General features: G+C 44.1%; 1 protein-coding gene across 1 annotated transcript in view; it reads left to right on the top strand.

The window, feature by feature from the left end:
- LOC308291575 (solute carrier family 41 member 3-like) overlaps positions 1-18434 on the top strand; it is a 67158-nt gene that overhangs the window by 2278 nt on the left and 46446 nt on the right. Inside the window, exon 2 of the mRNA XM_080733617.1 lies at positions 443-840. Within this exon, the coding sequence (XP_080589743.1) occupies positions 499-840 (342 nt within the window). The 5' untranslated portion in view covers positions 443-498. The remainder of the gene's footprint in view (positions 1-442; positions 841-18434) is intronic.

The following is an 18434-nucleotide window of genomic DNA, read 5'->3' as shown; positions in this document are numbered from 1 at the left end:
TCCCAACGCCTCTCAGCCGGTGTATACTCCCCCGGTAACCACTCGCCTCTTGTGGCTTATTGCTTTAATAACACATCAATCTAGAAAACAATAACATAGATAGACCACTAAAAATGTTATCTAGATGAATTCATGTATGGTAATCATACAGCACTTACTGTAGGCGAGTGCTACAGTAAGTGCTATGGGTTTACAGTAGGTGGAGTATGAAGAGGTGAGTATTCAGTCCCACGGTGAAAGCTAGGGAGTGAGTCTGTACTCTGTAGTTTTAAGTGCGACAGGGATTTTATTCCACAGTTTGGGGGCCAGGAGGGCGAACTGTCTAGGCCGAGTGGATTTTTTACCTGGGGTTTACATATTAAACAAGAACCTTCTATATCTTATGCCGAAATGTTTGCTTTTGTTACTTACTGCGTCGCCATCTTTGCGTCTTCTCTGGCAGACTGAACCGCAGCCACCAGCGCCCGTACGTCGCCACCTACCGCCACCAGCAGCACCATGCCAGGCGACGACCCACAGTCCCAAGGCCGTCAGAGGAAGAAACCCAAGAAATCCCGCCCCAACAAGGGGAAGGGCAAAGGCCAGTGGGGTGGCGGCAGCCCCGATGCCCGCCTGGCGGACGCTTTAGACGGGCAGGATGATGAGCCCAGCTCCCTGCCCCCGGTGCTCCTGCCGGCTCCCAAGAAGAAGCCGGCTGAGGAGAAGAGGCCGAAGGTGTCCTTCCCTCAGGTGGAGCTGGAGGAGGAGACGTCTGTTGCCATCTGTCTGCAGGTGGTGTTCCCCTACCTGCTGGCAGGGATGGGCATGGTGATGGCGGGCATGGTGCTAGACAATGTGCAGGTAAGTGCGTGTGTGTACAGTATGTGTATTAGGGCTGTCACAATTATTACATGATCGTCTAATCACAATTATTTGACATAATCGCAATTATTTTGTGATAGTTCGTTTACATGTTGAAAAATGTTTATATATGTTCAAACATTTAAAAGAATTGTGGAAATAGCAGATCTACAAGCTCACAACGCGTCGCATGGCGACGCGTTGTGAGCTTGTAGATCGGCTATTTCCACTATCAATGTTCTTTTAAAAGTGTAAAGTTGTCATATATGTCCTTAATTTCTTTGTATATTTAGGTTATGTGTCATATCTGCCATGTGCAACTTCAAAGCCTAAAAGCCAAACAGAAATGTAATTGTCAACGACAAAAACACAATTAAATAGTTAATCGCAATTATTTGAGTGACAATTATTCGTCATGTAAAATGTCATAATCGTGACAGCCCTATGTGTACAATATGTGTGTGTGTGTGTGTGTGTGTGTGTGTGTGTGTGTGTGTGTGTGTGTGTGTGTGTGTGTGTGTGTGTGTGTGTGTGTGTTTTGTCTGCAGGCACGTGCACACATAGACACCAAAGGGGGCTTGAGCCCCTGCCCTTTTAACCATCTGTAAAAAGTGCCCTCTCCAGACCATGAATGCACTATAGTGAAAGAAATTAAAATGCCCTCTTTCCATGCCATACCTGAAGGCAGCATTCAAGAGAATTGCCTTGTCCAAACTCTCCTGAACTTGAATGCAGCATCTTATTATGCCTAGTTCAGTGTGGTATAATGCACCGAAAATAGCTATTTTCGATATTTCCTCCAAAAGGCCCTTTTAGAAATTTTAGAAATAAGAAAAAGTATCGATATTGAAAAATAGAAATACTCTGTCACACAATTATATATATACCGGTATATGTGTGTGTGTGTGTGTGTGTGTGTGTGTGTGTGTGTGTGTGTGTGTGTGTGTGTGTGTGTGTGTGTGTGTGTGTGTGTGTGTGTGTGTGTGTGTGTGTGCGTGCGTGCGTGCGTGCGTGCGTGCGTGCGTGTGTGTACTCACATGTTCGAGTGGTGCTAGCCGCTCCAATATTTGACTTTGTGTCTATGACCGTGTATATGTGCAGTGTTTTTCCATTGTATCAAATGCTGACGTCATACAGTATGTCCCTACTCCTAGCCGCATGTCCCGTTTCTGATTGGACAATATAATGATGAGCACATATCTATACATCATCATCATTCGTCATCATCATGCTGTACGGGCGGTATACTCGAACCCACACTGTTTCTTCAGGAACAGTATTTTCTAGTGTGAAGTGCGAAGTGAGCGCCTCTCACATCACCCTGGTGTGATTCTTTTTAACATATAAATAAGTATCAATAGTACAATATAGAAACACGCACACACACACCATGTAAAAGTGTAAGTGTGTGTGTGTGTGTGTGTGTGTGTGTGTGTGTGTGTGTGTGTGTGTGTGTGTGTGTGTGTGTGTGTGTGTGTGTGCGTGCGTGCGTGCGTGCGTGCGTGCGTGCGTGCGTGCGTGCGTGCGTGCGTGCGTGCGTGCGTGCGTGCGAGTGAAATGTATGCGTTCATGGCTTGTTGGCCTGGTTGTATTTTTGCCCTCACGTGTCTCAAGCCTAATAAAGTATACTTTGACCTATAACATTATGCATTAGCATTTAGCAGTTATCTATTAGCATTAAATGCTAATGACATTTTCATTGGCAAGGTGGGCCCCTATCCAATTAGACACACTGGGGTCGGTTTTATGACATCTCCCTTAGGGCTGCACGGTTAATCGTTTTCAAACCGAAATCGCGATGTGAAATCTCGCGATTAGCGAATCGCAAAGGCCGCGGTTTTGGCGATTTTCTGCGAAGTTGACTTCCCAAGCAATATGGAGACGTTTTAATTTTAGAAATCCCTTCATAATTGACTAAGCAATGTCATTGCTGCAATGATCAAATCAAACTGTGGTGTCTTTCTTTGCGCATCGCCGGCCGCACCGAGGATTAGCATTACGGGTTGCTCTCCTCAGAGGAGAGGAGCCAAGCCAAGGCTTGATTGACACTGTCTGTCTAACAGCACGTAAAAGTGTATGATCCCTTCCAACGGAGTACTCCATGGCTACAGGTAGTGAATGTTCTGGTAATCATTATAAATATAACATCCTTAAATCCTTGTGCATAGATTAAATGCTCCCGTTTGTCGTAAGCTGAAAGTGAAAGTAATTTCAGTGCAACGGTGGCTGCTCCTCTTCCTCCACCAACAGGTTCTCACCCCTAATGCTTCATACAACCGACGTGATCTTAAATACCGAATGCTTCTCACCATAGACGCGGACGGATTGCCTAATGTCTCAAGGGTTAGACGCATTGGGTGGTCTAAGAAGAAAGAAAAAAAAGTAGTTCCTGATGCGGGATTCGATACCGCTCTGAAGGCTTCTTGGTTTACCAGCCACCCGTCGCTACCGTTCACGCCACTATGAACGACGGAGCGGCGCCGTCTCATGCGCCCATGACCCCCGTGAGTCGCCACCGAGGCGAGCGATAGCGAGCGGTGGGAACGGCGCATGAGCCGACTCAGCCGCGTTACCGAATTACGTGCCGTTATGGACAGAATAGTAAATCTTGACCAGGGGACTGCTTCCGCCTCCGAATGTGGCTCAAAGAAGGGACTACGTTATCATTCCACGTTTTGTCAAAGATAAAAGCACAAAAAAAAAGGAACTTCCCAGTCACTCTGGTTAGCTCAGTCGGTAGAGCATGGAGATACAAATCCAGGGACCGGTGTTTGATTCCCCGTGACGGCCGTCAGTGAAAAATATTCCAGTAAACACATGTCGGCGCATGCGTACTAAGACTCTGTCTCGTCCAAAAACTCTCCGTCCCCGTCGCACCCTAGACGCAAAGCAAGGCAGCGACATACAGTACTTTCTTCCTTGACAATAATGAGAGGCAGACAAAACCATTACTGACATTTTGATGAATATAAAAACGTTTTATATTGCTAATAAGCAAAGTAAAAGGGAATCTTTTGGAAATATAATTGAACTGAATCAAACCATTTGCCAATTTGCCTAGTTACTGTAGTTAGTGATAATCAATTCATTTTTAAATGTAAACACACAATAAATATTCAAGGAAGCTTAAATGATGTTCTTTGGTTAAATAATTTCCTTGACAATGAGAGGCATTATTACTGAGATTTTTCTGAATATAAAAACGTTTTATATTGCTAAAGCAAAATAAAAGGTAATCTTTTGGAAATATAACTGAACTGAATCAAACCATTTACATGATTGCCAATTAGCCTAGTTAATAATAATCAATTTATTTTTTATATTGTATTACACAATAAATATTCAACGGAAGCTTGACCTAAGGTAGTGAAATGATTTTCCTATGGTTAAAATAATTTATTATATCATCCTTTTAACAAAAGAAAAACGATCACTTATCCTACCTTGAAATAAATATATAAATACAGGGGTTAAGGTTCTCCGTCCAGGGGATGGATTTCCGTCCTGAGGAGTCCCTAGGGGCCATTTATGAGATCGGGGCAGATTTGCCAGAAAAGAGAAACAAAAAATGGGGGTGGGGGGGGTGTAGCCATGGCCGTGATGTTAATAACATGAAATTTCCGTCTTAGGATCTTTTTTTTGCTTTAGCCCCTGTAAATATCGCGAATAAAATCGCAATCGCAATATTAGTCAGAAAAATCGCAATTAGGTTTTTTCCCAAAATCGTGCAGCCCTAATCTCCCTTACCGTATGTCTCTCTCTCTCTAATTAGACACAATGGTGTCTGTTTTATGACATCTCCCATCTCTCAAGGATACACAAAAGTGGAAAAAGTAGCACACCAAAATGATAATGCAAGACAGGCTCAGATGCAATGTTCCGTTTTAATCTGAACGCTGACACGTTTCGGCACGAAGCCTTCTTCAGAGCAAGTTAGAAGTGATACATACAGTTTGAATACATTTTTTATAGGATACAAATAATCATCCACACCTGTGCAGGGGGAGATACTAGCCTAAACTACTCAATTTACATAGCCATAAATCATAACTCTTGTATAGGTAGTTTATAATGGGACGTTTACTCTCAAACAAGAGTTATAAAGGGGAGTCAGAACGCTCTTGCTGGTTGAGCTCACCGCATTGTAGAAACACTCTTCTACCGTCCCATCCACTCGTCGGCATGTGTTAGTCCATATGTTTCCAATAAATTCATGTTTACTCAAACTTCTCCGAGACTCCCGTTTCCTCGTTGGAATGCTTCCGCCTTCAGAACTACAGAACGTAGGAATACTTCCGCATACAAAAACGTCATGTCCTAGTATGAGCGAATAGCGGCGGCAATCAACGTCACGTGTTATGTTCGGCCATTTTTACCCAAGGAAAGAGATGAGACTGAGAAGTTTGAGTAAACATTAATTTATTGGAGACATATGGACTAACACATGCTGACGAGTGGACGGGACGGTAGAAGAGTGTTTCAACAATGTGGTGAGCACCTTATATATTGATTTGTACATGTTTTGAGCCGAGAATGGACGTTAGGGCTCAACCAGCAAGAGCGTTCTGACTCCCCTTTATAACTCTTGTAGAGAGTAAACGTCCCAATATAAACAACCTCTACAAGAGTTATGATTTATGGCTACAATTTACCTACAATATGAGTATCACCATACAAAATGGCAGTTCAGAATAATCAGTACAAGCTCATAAGCTTGTACAGCTTTCAGATTAAAATGGAACACTGCACTGCGTCTTGCATTTTTATTTTGGTGTGCTTTTTCCACTTCTGTGGATCCTTGAGTTCAGTTGTACCCAGAGCTAAGCACCCACTGCCCAAATCAGTGGCAGTATTTCACAATTATTACATAATCATCTAATCGCAATTATTTGACATAATCGCAATTATTTAGTCATAATCGTCATAATCAGTTCCATGTTGAAAAATGTTCAAACATTTCAAAAAATAGTGGAAATAGCAGATCTACAAGCTTACAACGCGATGCGTTGTGAGCTTGCAGATCGGCTATTTCCATGGACCCAAATGGACCTTACGGGTCCATTTGGTTTCATTTGAATACTGTCAGAGTTATGTATGTAACTGTAAAGTATAGACCTCCCAAAATGAAACCAGAGAGTCTAGTTTTTATGAAGTAACTTGCAAAATAACCATAAAAACCAACGTGAAAAATAATCGTGATAAGATCGTGTATCGTGATACAGCTTGGGAAAATATCGTGATATTGTATTTTTCCATATCGCCCACCCCTATCCGGAGATGTTGTATTTTAGTGTGGTTGAGGCGTCATTCTGGATTAGCTGCAAGGAGGGTGTTGCATTGCTGATAGCCTGGATATGACTTGGATGGCTCATGCGGATACAGAAAGGAAATTGGTAGACTCCATTGTGAGGAGGGTCTGATCCAGATGATGTGCAGTGCACACCACCAGTATCAGGATCGTTGCAATGTACAGCCCGTTCTCACTCCCACTTCAATGCACTTCAGACTCACTTTCGGCGTCACCCGTGCAGACGCATTGGGACGCTTTCAGCGTCATACCAGAGACGTAGAGGGAGAGTCTTAGTGCGCCTGCGCCAACACATGTCTACTCGAACATGTATCTACCGTCAGTGGGACGCGAACCACCGCCTTCAGTGATCGTAGCCATGCTGCTCTATCGACTGAGCTTGCAATCCTGGCTGACAAAGCCACTTTTTTGGTGCTTTTATCTTTGACAACGTGGATTCTAACGCAACACGGAGGTAACGTGTCCGACCACCTAAACTATGCCTAACCCTAACCCAAACCCTAACCTTAACCTTAGTAAAACTATGCCTAACCCTAACCCAAACCCTAACCTTAACCTCAGTAAAACTATGCCTAACCCTAACCCAAACCCTAACCTTAACCTCAGTAAAACTATGCCTAACCCTAACCCAAACCCTAACCTTAACCTCAGTAAAACTATGCCTAACCCTAACCCAAACCCTAACCTTAACCTCAGTAAAACTATGCCTAACCCTAACCCAAACCCTAACCTTAACCTCAGTAAAACTATGCCTAACCCTAACCCAAACCCTAACCTTAACCTCAGTAAAACTAACGTGCCGGCGCCTCCGTGCGGCGGCGCCCCCGTCGTGGATAGTGGCGTGATAGGTAACGTCGGGTGGCTGGTAAACCTTACATAGCGGTTTCGAATCCCACTTCGGGAATGACTTTTTTTCCCCCTTCTTCTTAGACCACTGGGCTTACCCAAAGCGTCCCCCACTTGAAGCAGTAGGCATACCCAAAGCATCCCCTCTTGTGACGCAGTAGGGTCCTTGACAAGGCGTCAGGTGTCTGACTACTTGGGGGTGAGAATAATTATGTTGCAGCGTACAGGTATGCCTAAGAGGACAGCTGACCCTCTTTCCATCTGCAGCTCATCAGTATTTCATCCATTCTCTCTTAAACTGTATCTAATTGAGCTATGTCTCGGCATAGAGGGGGAAACCATGTGTCCAGTTACAGGGGACAGACAAGGACACAGAGAGATAATGGTAATACACCAACGTCAAACTCTTGGCTCATATCCATTGCCAATTACTTAGGGATACATTTGGCTGATGTTGATTTCCATTATTTACCAGGTATATATATATATCCAGGAGTTTCAATGACACGACTTTAGAGTCACGCAGGAATTACTTTCTATAAGTGAGCCCAGTCCTTGCTTTGTCATGTCTATTTTTGGAAAGAAACATATTGTCACTGCCTTGCAGAAACCTCGTATCTCCAAGTTTCAAATGTGTATGTTTTTTCGTAAAGTAAATCCCTGCTTCATCATACAAGACCTTCTCAAAAAAGTAGTGAAAACAGCAGATCTACAAGCACACAACGCCTCGCACCGCGAGGCGTTGTGTGCTTGTAGATCTGCTGTTTTCACTAGTTTAGTTCATTTTTTAAACTAGCACTTACCCGTTCAAAGATATGAGCTCCAAAATGATGTGCAGTGTGTGGGTTATGGGATGTGCACTGTGCATACAGTATATGAGGGATGGAAAGTAACTTTAACTGGTGCTTGCATGATAATATGTAGGAGCATCAATGTAAGAAATACCCGTTTCGTTTAATGGCAACCCCCCCCCCAGTCCGCCCTCCCACCCGCCCGCCCGCCTGCGCACACACCCGCCTGCCTGCACACACACACACACACACACACACACACACACACACACAGAGAGCTGGTTAAACATGTTGCCTCATGCTAGATGCAGAATAGATATGCCTCAAGCTAGATGCAGAATAGATAGTAGATACACCATAAAAATGCTAATATACAGCATACGATTTGTGAAAGTGACAAACGGGCTTCACAGTTATGTCAGGTGTGTTCATATGCTAATGGTGATGCGATTTCAGATCAATTGCTCCAGCCACTGAGGAGAAACGCTGTTTCAGACAGACAGACACTCACTCACTCAGACAGACATTCGCAAAATTAAAGTATAGATGATAAATACGAAATGGACGGTTTTGGACATACAAGGTTTCCACCCGACAACGACGATAACTCTGCTGTCGGGCCGAAACCTCCAACATTTTCATTTTCGGGAAAATGAGCTCAAGTGGAGTTTTTGGACTGAAGGGCTGTGTACTACTTTTCATTGGTTCTATATTATTTTAACCAACACACAGATATAAAGGGTGTTCAATAGCACATAATAATGAAAAAAAGAAAGGGCCAATCGGGTGGAGTTTAGCCTGCTTCCAGACCATAGACCCCGCCCACTCTCAGAGTGGACTCTTTCTCTGGTCTGGAGCTGAGTACATGAATTGGCATTGAGTAACCAAAAACTGCGGCTGATCCAATGAGCGCTGGGGGTGGGGGTGGGTTTTACTACTTTCCATTGGTTCAATATTATTTTAACCAACACTCAGATGTAAAGGGTGTTCAATAGCCCTGATTTATGCAAAAACCTCAAAAATGGAGTTAAGAGGTTTTGGCCAGACGGTGACGATATGCAAAATTCTAATGAAATATTCAGGCTCTTACTATAGCAGAGAGTACACATTCTTTTGCAGCTCTTTCAACTCAGTGAGGAAAAGCGTGATGATTTATTTATAACACGGTGAGCATCATAGACCATATTCACACCGCGGCCATCTTGGATCACATGACTTCCTGCATTACAAACCATTGTGAACAATGGAGCGATGGTCCCAAAATATGAGTTCTATTCAATCAATTTCTTTTTACCAAATTGACAAATGGGCAGATGACAACATCAACATCCCCAAAATGATTAAATAGAATGGTACATCCACAATATTCATGGTAGTTAGGTTGCAACCTTACTGTGTACAAAGACTTGCTATCTGTGCAGTGCTTGCTCCACTATCATATTAACTATTTGTTGTTAGATTGTTTCTGATTAATATGCAAAAATCACAATACAGTAACTATATGATGGCAGAGCAAGCACTAGTCTGCATACTGTAGCAAGTCTTGGGGGAGTGGGACTGAGTTACTAGTGCCCAAGGTGGAGGGGCCAGGAATTATTTTATGCTTTAGCTTTTGAAAAATAGCAGATATACAAGCTCACAGCGCGGCACTGAGTGCCGCACTGTGAGCTTGTATATCTGCTATTTTATTGAAAAGTCGTGAAAATGTGTGCAAATCTTTGAACCTATGTATTTTTTAAGCTGAACATTTGTAACTCAAATTTTGCTTCTGGGGGGTCCCTGGAACTAAATATTTTGAGATGGGGGTCCATGGCCGAATACATATCCTTTTGGGGGTCCTTCACATGAAAACGTCTGAGCACCACTGACAAACCTTAGAAGGATTTGAAACATTCAAAGACTTGCACATCTTTTCATGATTTTTCAAAAATAGCAGATCAACAAGCTCGCTGTGAGCTTGTAGATCTGCTATTTTTCAATAGTTAAAGCACCCAGGGCTCAGAATTTGGTGCGACACTCCTGCCGGGCACCATCAACCCAGTGTGAGAGTAGCACAGTTTGATGTGTTACTCTTGATGTGTGCGGTAAGTATTGGGAGGAGCTGCTGGTAACTCCACCTCAGCAATCCATTTCCCAAGGTTGTAGTGTCTTTAGCCAGGGAGCCACGGGACCTTTTTATTTTGTTTTCTTTTTCTATTAATTTGGTCAATAAGGTACACAGAATGAGAGGCCTGCTCTGCTGGAAACATTGCGGGAAAAAAAAAAAAAAAAAAAAAACAATCCCATCGACGTCACTACACAGGAAAAGAATACAAAAATAAATCTGCTTTAAAGGACAACTTTGTTTTTTTACAACAAGGGTTCATATTTTAGATAGTAATTAAAGAATATACAAAATGAGAGTTAAAATGTTTTCATTTACTCCTTTCTATTGTTTTAGAGATTTGAATTATTTTGATTTCAGTGGCTGGGGGCATGCGTACAAGTGGCTAAATATGTATTTTTACACAGAATAAGCCGATTCCCAAGATGCACCGCCATCTTTCATGGGCAGATGTGACTTCTGGGGTTAATGTAAATAGCAATAAAGACATTGCAGGGGGTCAAACTAGGGGTTCTTCATGATTCTGAATCCATTGCAAGCATTTGTTTTGCATGAAAAACATTCCTTAGGCTAGATTTCAGCCCCACAAAACGGTGAAAAGTGATGAGTCATCAAAAATCACAGTTTTGAGAGGCCAAAATCCAGCCCAAGGATCATGAAGAAGCCCTAGTTTGATCCCCTCACATGCTACTTAAAGCAGATTTATGTTTGTATTATTTTCCCGTATAGTGAAGTCAATTGGACAGTGAATAAATGGCCATAACCTTTTTCCGCAATGTTTCCGGCAGAGCAGGCCTCTCATTCTGTGTACCTTAATGACCAAATGAATAGAAAAAAAAAAAAAAGTAAGTCATGACGTCACAGGTAAAACCCTATTCTTTGAGCTTTTGGGCCTGTGGCTCCCCGACTACTTGTAATGGGGATAGATTACGATTCCCTTGCTCGGCTGAGACAGGTACAGTACTTGAATATGTGTTATGTACTTCGCTACTTTCCATTCCTGCCAGAGTGTAAGCATAGCAGGTGGGACGGAGCAGAGATGGGGGGAGAGAGACAGAGAGAGAGAGAGAGAGAGAGAGAGAGAGAGAGAGAGAGAGAGAGAGGTAGAGAGAGACAGAGAGAGAGAGAGAGAGAGAGAGAGAGAGAGAGGGGGAGAAAACAGAGAGAGCAACCGAGAGGAGAGAACAGAAAATATAGGGAGAGATAGCGAGAACGTGTGTGGAAGGAAGAGAGATGAACAGAACAGAAAAGAGAAGAGAGCAGAGGGAGTGGAGAGAGAAACATTATGGGCAGGGGCGGGGAACATGACACCAGGCACATGCACACATAGACATCAAAGGGGGCTTGAGCCTCTGCCCTTTTATCCTTCTGTAAAAAAAGTGCCCTCTCCAGACCATGAATGCAGTTTTTACTATGGTGAAAGAAATGCAAAATGCCCTCTTTCCATGCCATACCTTTTGCCTTGAGAATTGCCTTGTCCAAACTCTCCTGAACTTGAACGCAGCACCTTATGTTGAAAGAATTGTCCTCTCTGCGTAGAAACCAAGCATCAAAAATAGCAGACCTCCACTGCGACGCGTTGTGAGCTTGGAGGTCTGCTATTTTCGACATTTTCACCACAAGGGCCCTTTTAGAAATGTCAGCCCCTGCCCCTCTAACATTCTCTGCACGTCCCTGCAGGACACAGCATAGAGACCGCGAGGAGAGAGACAAGATGGAGAGAGAGTGGAAGAAGACAGAAAGGGCAGATATGTAACATGGGACAGGAGAGAGAGAGAGAGAGAGGGGAATGAGGGAAGTAAGGAAGGAGAGAAAGAGGGAGAAGGAGAGGGATGAGGGAGAGACTGGTCCTCCTCGGTGAGTTTGCATATGATGCGTAGCAGATAGCCCTCCCTGATTTTATGCTACGTCACAGCAGAGCTAGGACTCCCCAGTGCTGCTTACACGAGCAGACACACAAACCCACTCACATCCTGGACGCCGGCTGGCTGCTGCACTCTGCCAGCAGCGGATGGATTCTCCCTTACGACTGTCGCGGGTCACAACAACGTTCTGCCTTCCTCCTCCTCCTCGGTCAGGCTGTTTGTCACTCGGCCAACGCGGAGTAGAAGTGTGACCGAGACCGGGCGGCAGACGTCGGGGTCAACTCACCGGACACTGTGTGTGGACGTTTTGAGTGTCTTCTTCACGTCTGCGAGTCAGACCTAGGGGACAACATTCAGGGCCTGTTGTTGGACGCCGGTGGACCTGTACAGCAAGTGGACATTGAAATAGACTTCACAGGACTTGGGAAAGTGGAGTCGAGGCTTAAGTCTGGACTACGCTAATTGGATATTGAACTCAACGAACTTGAACTCTTCTCTTGTCCGTAAAGCAGCCAGACGCATCCCCCCACCCTCCTCCCTCCCTCCCTGCCCCCCCAAGCCCTCTCACGATCTTTAATTTAATCATTTATATGCTAATGATGATTGAGCTCTAAAAATAAGAGCGGCTGGCCCATCTCCGGACTTAATGCAAACACGGCCATAACTCAATGTGTGAAGATGATGATATGACAAATGGATTATCTGCGTCACTTTTTCTCGTTCCCTTTTTGCCGGTAGAGAAAAGCAACGTGCGTGTGGAGGAGAGAGCTGCTTGTATGAAGGCGTCGTTTAGTCAGGCACCACATCAGACCCTGCTGGGAACATCGTGACCTGTGAATAAGGGAGAGCCTTTTAAGCCATTCAGAACGGGTACGCATTATTGTGTATCATTATTTTATGCTTTAACTATTAAAAAAATTGCAGATATACAAGCTCACAGCGCGGCACCGAGTGCCGCGCTGCGAGCTTGTAGATCTGCTATTTTTGAAAAATCGTGAAAATTTTAATTTTGACCCGATTCTATAGGTGTCTTTTGAATCCTACTAAGGTTTAAAAAAAAAAAAAAAAAAAAACATGTTTCTGTGTCAGCAATCTGGCCAGCCATCGTCAAAGAAAAGGTCCTTTTCGCTTAACTGGAGCTCAGTTAGTCTGTTCTTGAGAGACTACTATGTCAGCGGTTCTCAAACCTTTTCACGTGAAGGACCCCCAAAATGATATTTATTTGGCCACGGACCCGCATCTCAAAATATTTAGTTCCAGGAACCCCCCCCCCCCCCCCCCCCCCCCCCCCAGTTACAAATGTTCGCTTTAAAAATAGATGTATTCAAAGATTTGCACACATTTTCACGACTTTTTCAAAAATAGCAGAGCTACAAGCTCGCAGCGCGGCACTCGGTGCCGCGCTGTGAGCTTGTAGATCTGCTATTTTTCAATTGCTAAAGCATTCAATCATTCTACGCCTGAACGGTTTAATGATTTTGTGCCCGGCTGCCGCTGACGAATGGACACCTCAGTCCCACTGACTGACTCACCACAGGGCTGGACATCATGCTTCAGAGCTCCACAGGGGATTCGTTCCAACTTTCAGTGGACTCAAAGAAAATCGGAGTGCCGGAGTCAGTCTCTTAATTCTTTGACTTCATTTACTCCTAGTGCCGCAACGTTGGCTTACAGCTTCGAAGGAATTTCTCTTTAATTACTTGATTCGATTTACCTCTGACATCAACAGGGTAAGATAAGTACAAATAGGCTATTCATGTTTTCAAGACCTCTTATTGAAACACGCATTGGAATTCCAGAGGAAGGTGATAACTGGAAAATGTTTTTAAATTGATGCCCAAAGCATTTATTTTTGATGCGAATCGTCATTAACAAAAAGACCATTTTTATTCTGGGTCTAACGTGACCGAAAATAAAGATTCCACAATCTGTCCGAAATTTTCATTATAAATAATATTGGACTGATACAGATACTGCTTTTTAAAGCTAATATCTATTGTGGTGCATCTATCAAATCAATCAATCAATTTGACCATCTCACTTCCTCACTTTTTAGGACAAAGGAGGCCAGTCGAGCTGATTTGATTCGAGGCTAACAGAGAGACAGCGACATTATTTGCTCTAACCTGAAACACGCAGCTTTTGCGTTGGGACCGCCATGGGCTAACGAACTGGTTGAACTCCATCGCTGCTCACTGTAACTCGACATGGTGGTGACTCGTCTGGAAGTGGAGCTCTGCTACAAGGGCAGCAAGCTCCGCGGCGTGACCTGGAAGCTGACGCGCTCGGAGCACGGCTTCCTGCCGGAGAGCTCGTGGCGGATCGCTGCCCAGGTCATCGTGCCCTACCTGGTGGCGGGACTGGGAATGGTGTCTGCCGGCATCGTCATGGATCTCATACAAGTACGAACAAGAAGTTATAGCATAAGATATGATATAACATAATACAATATAATTTAATATCAAAATCAAGATCACACTGTTTTGTCCCAAGGGGGCAACTCATTAAAGTGTTATAGTATTGTTATACTATACTATACTATACTATACTATACTATACTATACCAGTAAGACTCCCTAATCGGGAGATAAGCGACCGTAGGTGGCTTATCTCCACAAATAGGGCAAAAATTTGTTTTTCCCAAATCTTCCTGATCCATGTTGATGACATGAGTGTAGACATGCTGTGTAGTGATATTCGTGATTTTAGGGCAAAAACTGTAGGAGCAGTGTCCAAAAATGTGTTTTAAAAATCGGCCTGAAGGTGGCGCTAGAATAGGGCCATGTGAGAAATGAGGGGTGGGGTCTCCGCGTTGCCTTGGCGGACGAATAGGTACCGGCCCCGGCTCTCCCGGACGCTCCTAGCCCGAGGTACGGCATTTTATGTGCGCTGCAGTGGCAGGGGGTCCTCCACTGGGGGCGCCACCACTTTTGCATCCGTTCTGGAGCACCAGGAGTCGGTGGTCCCCGGGAATTCCCCGTGAGCAGCCCCGTTGGGGTGGTCATTTGGTCATTTTTGCACATTTGGTCATTTTTTACATCTGGGGGTCCCCCAGGGACCTGGGGGTCCCTGGGGCTCCGGGGGTCCTTGGAGGTTGTAGTTTGGCAGGCAAGGAGTGTGTGTGTAAAATCTGGCATGGATCGGGTCAACGGGTGCGGAGATACAAGCAGGGAAAAAGTGTGACGTGTGACGTGTGAGCACATTTGGTCATTTTTTACATCTGGGGGTCCCCCAGGGACCTGGGGGTCCCTGGGGCTCCGGGGGTCCTTGGAGGTTGTAGTTTGGCAGTCAAGGAGTGTGTGTGCAAAATTTGGCATGGATGGAGGCAACGGTTGTGGAGATATGAGCAGGGCAAAAGTGTGACTCACTGACTCACTGACAGACAGCCCGGGGAGGTTTTGGTAGTAAATGCGACCTACGGTCGCAACTAGTAGGACTCATAAGCGACCGCCAGGTCGCATACACAAACTTTAAAAGGCAATGGTAGCCAATCAGGAGGGAATATGGGAAATGGGACAGATCAAAGTTGATGACATGACTCTAGACATACTGTGTACCGCTTTGCGTCATTTTAGGGCAACACTTGTAGGAGCAGTGTCCAAAAATGTGTTTTGCAAAAATCGGTCCGGGTGGTGGCGCTAGATGGGACAGATAAATGTGTTTTGCAAGAATCGGACTCATGGTGTCGCTAGAAGAGGGCCATGTGAGAAATGAGGGGTGTGGTTTGGCAGAGTGTGTGTGCAAAGTTTGGCATGGATCGGGGCAACGGTGGCAGAGATATGAGTAGGGGAAAAGTGTGACGTGACGGACTGACTGACTGACTGACTGACTGACTGACTGACAGCCGGTGGAGGATTTGATAGTAACTGCGACCTGACGGTCGCAACTACAAAGCCAGAGTACAGTAACTACGAACACAAAATTACCTGAAAAAGGTGTTTCAACTGGTTAGCCAAATGACATACCGGTATAGGCATATACAGTAAGTGATATTACCTGTTCTTGAGGTAACTGTTTATCCCCCAATATCATGAAGGCTAATCTGACCTTTTCCGATACACAAATAAGTCAATGTCTCCAAAATCGTAGTTCCTGCACTCTGCCTTTTTTACTATACTTACTGTCCGGTCCTATCCTTTACTGCCCTGTACTGTCCTGTACGCTCGGTTAGGGGGAAAAACAACATGTAAACATGGATAACCAATTGCACACTGACTGGATGCCTATTTGCAGATGGATGAATGTGTACTGTGGATAGGGCTGTCAAGATTATGACATTTTACATGGCGATTAATTGTCACTCAAATAACTGCGATTAACGATTTAATTGTGTATTTGTCGTGGACAATTACATTTCTGTTTGGCTTTTAGGCTCTGAAGTAGCACATGGTAATCATGAAACATAACTTAAATATACAAAGAAATTACTGACATATTTGACAATTTTATACTTAGAAAAGAACATTGATAGTGGAAATAGCCGATCTACAAGCTCACAACGCGCCGCGATGTGGCGCGTTGTGAGCTTGTAGATCTGCTATTTCCACTACTTTTTGAAGGTGTTTGTAACTATTTTAACATTTCTCAACATGGAAACGATTATGACGACTATGCAAAATAATTGCAATTACCTCAAATAATTACGATTAGACGATTATGTAACCAGTAAGATTCCTTAATCGGGAGATAAGCGACCGTCAGGTCGCAGCGTGATTTTAGGGCAAAATCTGTAGGAGCAGTGTCCAAAAATGTGTTTTAAAAAATCGGCCTGAAGGTGGCGTTAAATGGGACAGATCCATGTTGATGACACGAGTGTAGAGCAAGTGTGTACCGATTTGCGTGATTTTAGCGCAAAATTTGTAGTAGCAGTGTCCAAAAATCTGTTTTGCAAGAAACGGCCTCATGGTGGCGCTAGAAGAGGGCCATGTGAGAATTGATGGAGGTTGTGGTTTGGCAGGCAAGGAGTGTGTGTGCAAAATTTGGCATGGATCGGGGCAACGGTTGCGGAGATATGAGCAGGGCAAAAGTGTGACGTGTGACATGTGACTGACTGACAGACTGACAGACTGACAGCCGGTGGAGGTTTTGATAGTAACTGCGACCTGACGGTCGCAATAATTGTGACAGCCCTAACTGTGGATGGATGACGAGCTAGCAAGGTGAATAAGCGGTGGGGGAGGTATAGTGGACGGCTGAGTGGATGGAACACAGACAGCAATGCTTAGTGTCAGGATTATTGCATCTGTTTGAGTTCAGTGCACAGGCCTCTTCCAGCCTCTTCCAGGTCCTTCCAAATCACATTTGGACATCTCAGAGAGAAGGGGGAGGGGCAGCCTGGGGATTAAATTGAGCTGTTGATTGAATCAAGGGTGGGATGTTGATGGGGGGAGAGAGAATGACTCAAGTACTGTACTTAACAACGATTTTGAGGTATTTTTGTACTTATTATTATTACAAATCATACATTAACCACTTCAGGCCTTTATGTACTTTGGTTATTTGAAAATAGCAGATCTACAATCTTTATAGCCTACTAATTGAACTTTTGAAATGGGACATTCCGCATAATGGGTACTTTTACCTTTGTTACTTTTTTATGCCAATACTTTTGTACTTTTAGTGAAGTACATTTTCTATATTTCTACATATTGGTATTAATACTTTAACTTGAGTACACAGTAGGCTTGAGAAACAATCTTATTCTCAGTACCAAGTATAGAGAACAATATTTACTAACAAATATTTTTATTAGCAATTAAAATGTCAATTACTTTCTCGCATATTCAGTTAATGTCTGCGATTAATTTAGACCATAAAATGACAGTAAAATAAAGTAACTACAAAAGTTGATGGTTAACGGTCATCACAACACATAATAACATGCAATAATATAGAGCATTCACACTTGAAGTTGGGAATAATAATGATTATTAATGTGCTAAACTGACCAAATGACCACCCCCACGGGGCTGCTCACGGGGAATTCCCGGGGACCACCCACTCCTGGTGCTCCAGAACGGATGCAAAAGTGGTGGCGCCCCCAGTGGAGGACCCCCTACACTGCAGCTCACATAAAATGCCGTAACTCCGGCTAGGAGCGACCGGGACAGCCGGGGCCGGTACCTATTCGTCTGCCTTGCCGGCGCGGAGACCCCACCCCTCATTTCTCACATGGCCCTCTTCTAGCGCCACCATGAGGCCGATTCTTGCAAAACACATTTTTGGACACTGCTCCTACAATTTTTGCCCTAAAATCACGCAAATCGGTACACAGTATGTCTACACTCATCCCATCAACATGAATCTCTCCCATATAGCGCCACCTCCAGGCCGATTTTTAAAAACACATTTTTGGACACTGCTCCTACAGATTTTGCCCTAAAATCACGAAAATCACTACACAGTATGTCTACACTCATGTCATCAACATGGATCAGGAAGATTTGGGCAAAACACATTTTTGCCCTATTTGTGGAGATAAGTGACCTACGGTCGCTTATCTCCCGATTAGGGAGTGTTACTGGTAATACATTACTTAACCAATGATTCATTTACAAAAATGATACATTTTCTGTCACTCAACTAATTGATTATTCAATGAATCATTTCCCAGATTAGTTATGGTCTACAGTCTACAGTCTATGTTTGGCTTCTAGTGCAGATAACAGCGCCTACAGTGC

This window comes from Nannobrachium achirus (assembly GCF_963921795.1).
Source record: "Nannobrachium achirus genome assembly, chromosome: 9".
In the NCBI taxonomy this organism is placed as follows: domain Eukaryota; kingdom Metazoa; phylum Chordata; class Actinopteri; order Myctophiformes; family Myctophidae; genus Nannobrachium; species Nannobrachium achirus.
Note: the sequence above shows the minus strand (reverse complement) of the source record. Positions and strands in the feature narration are given on the sequence as shown.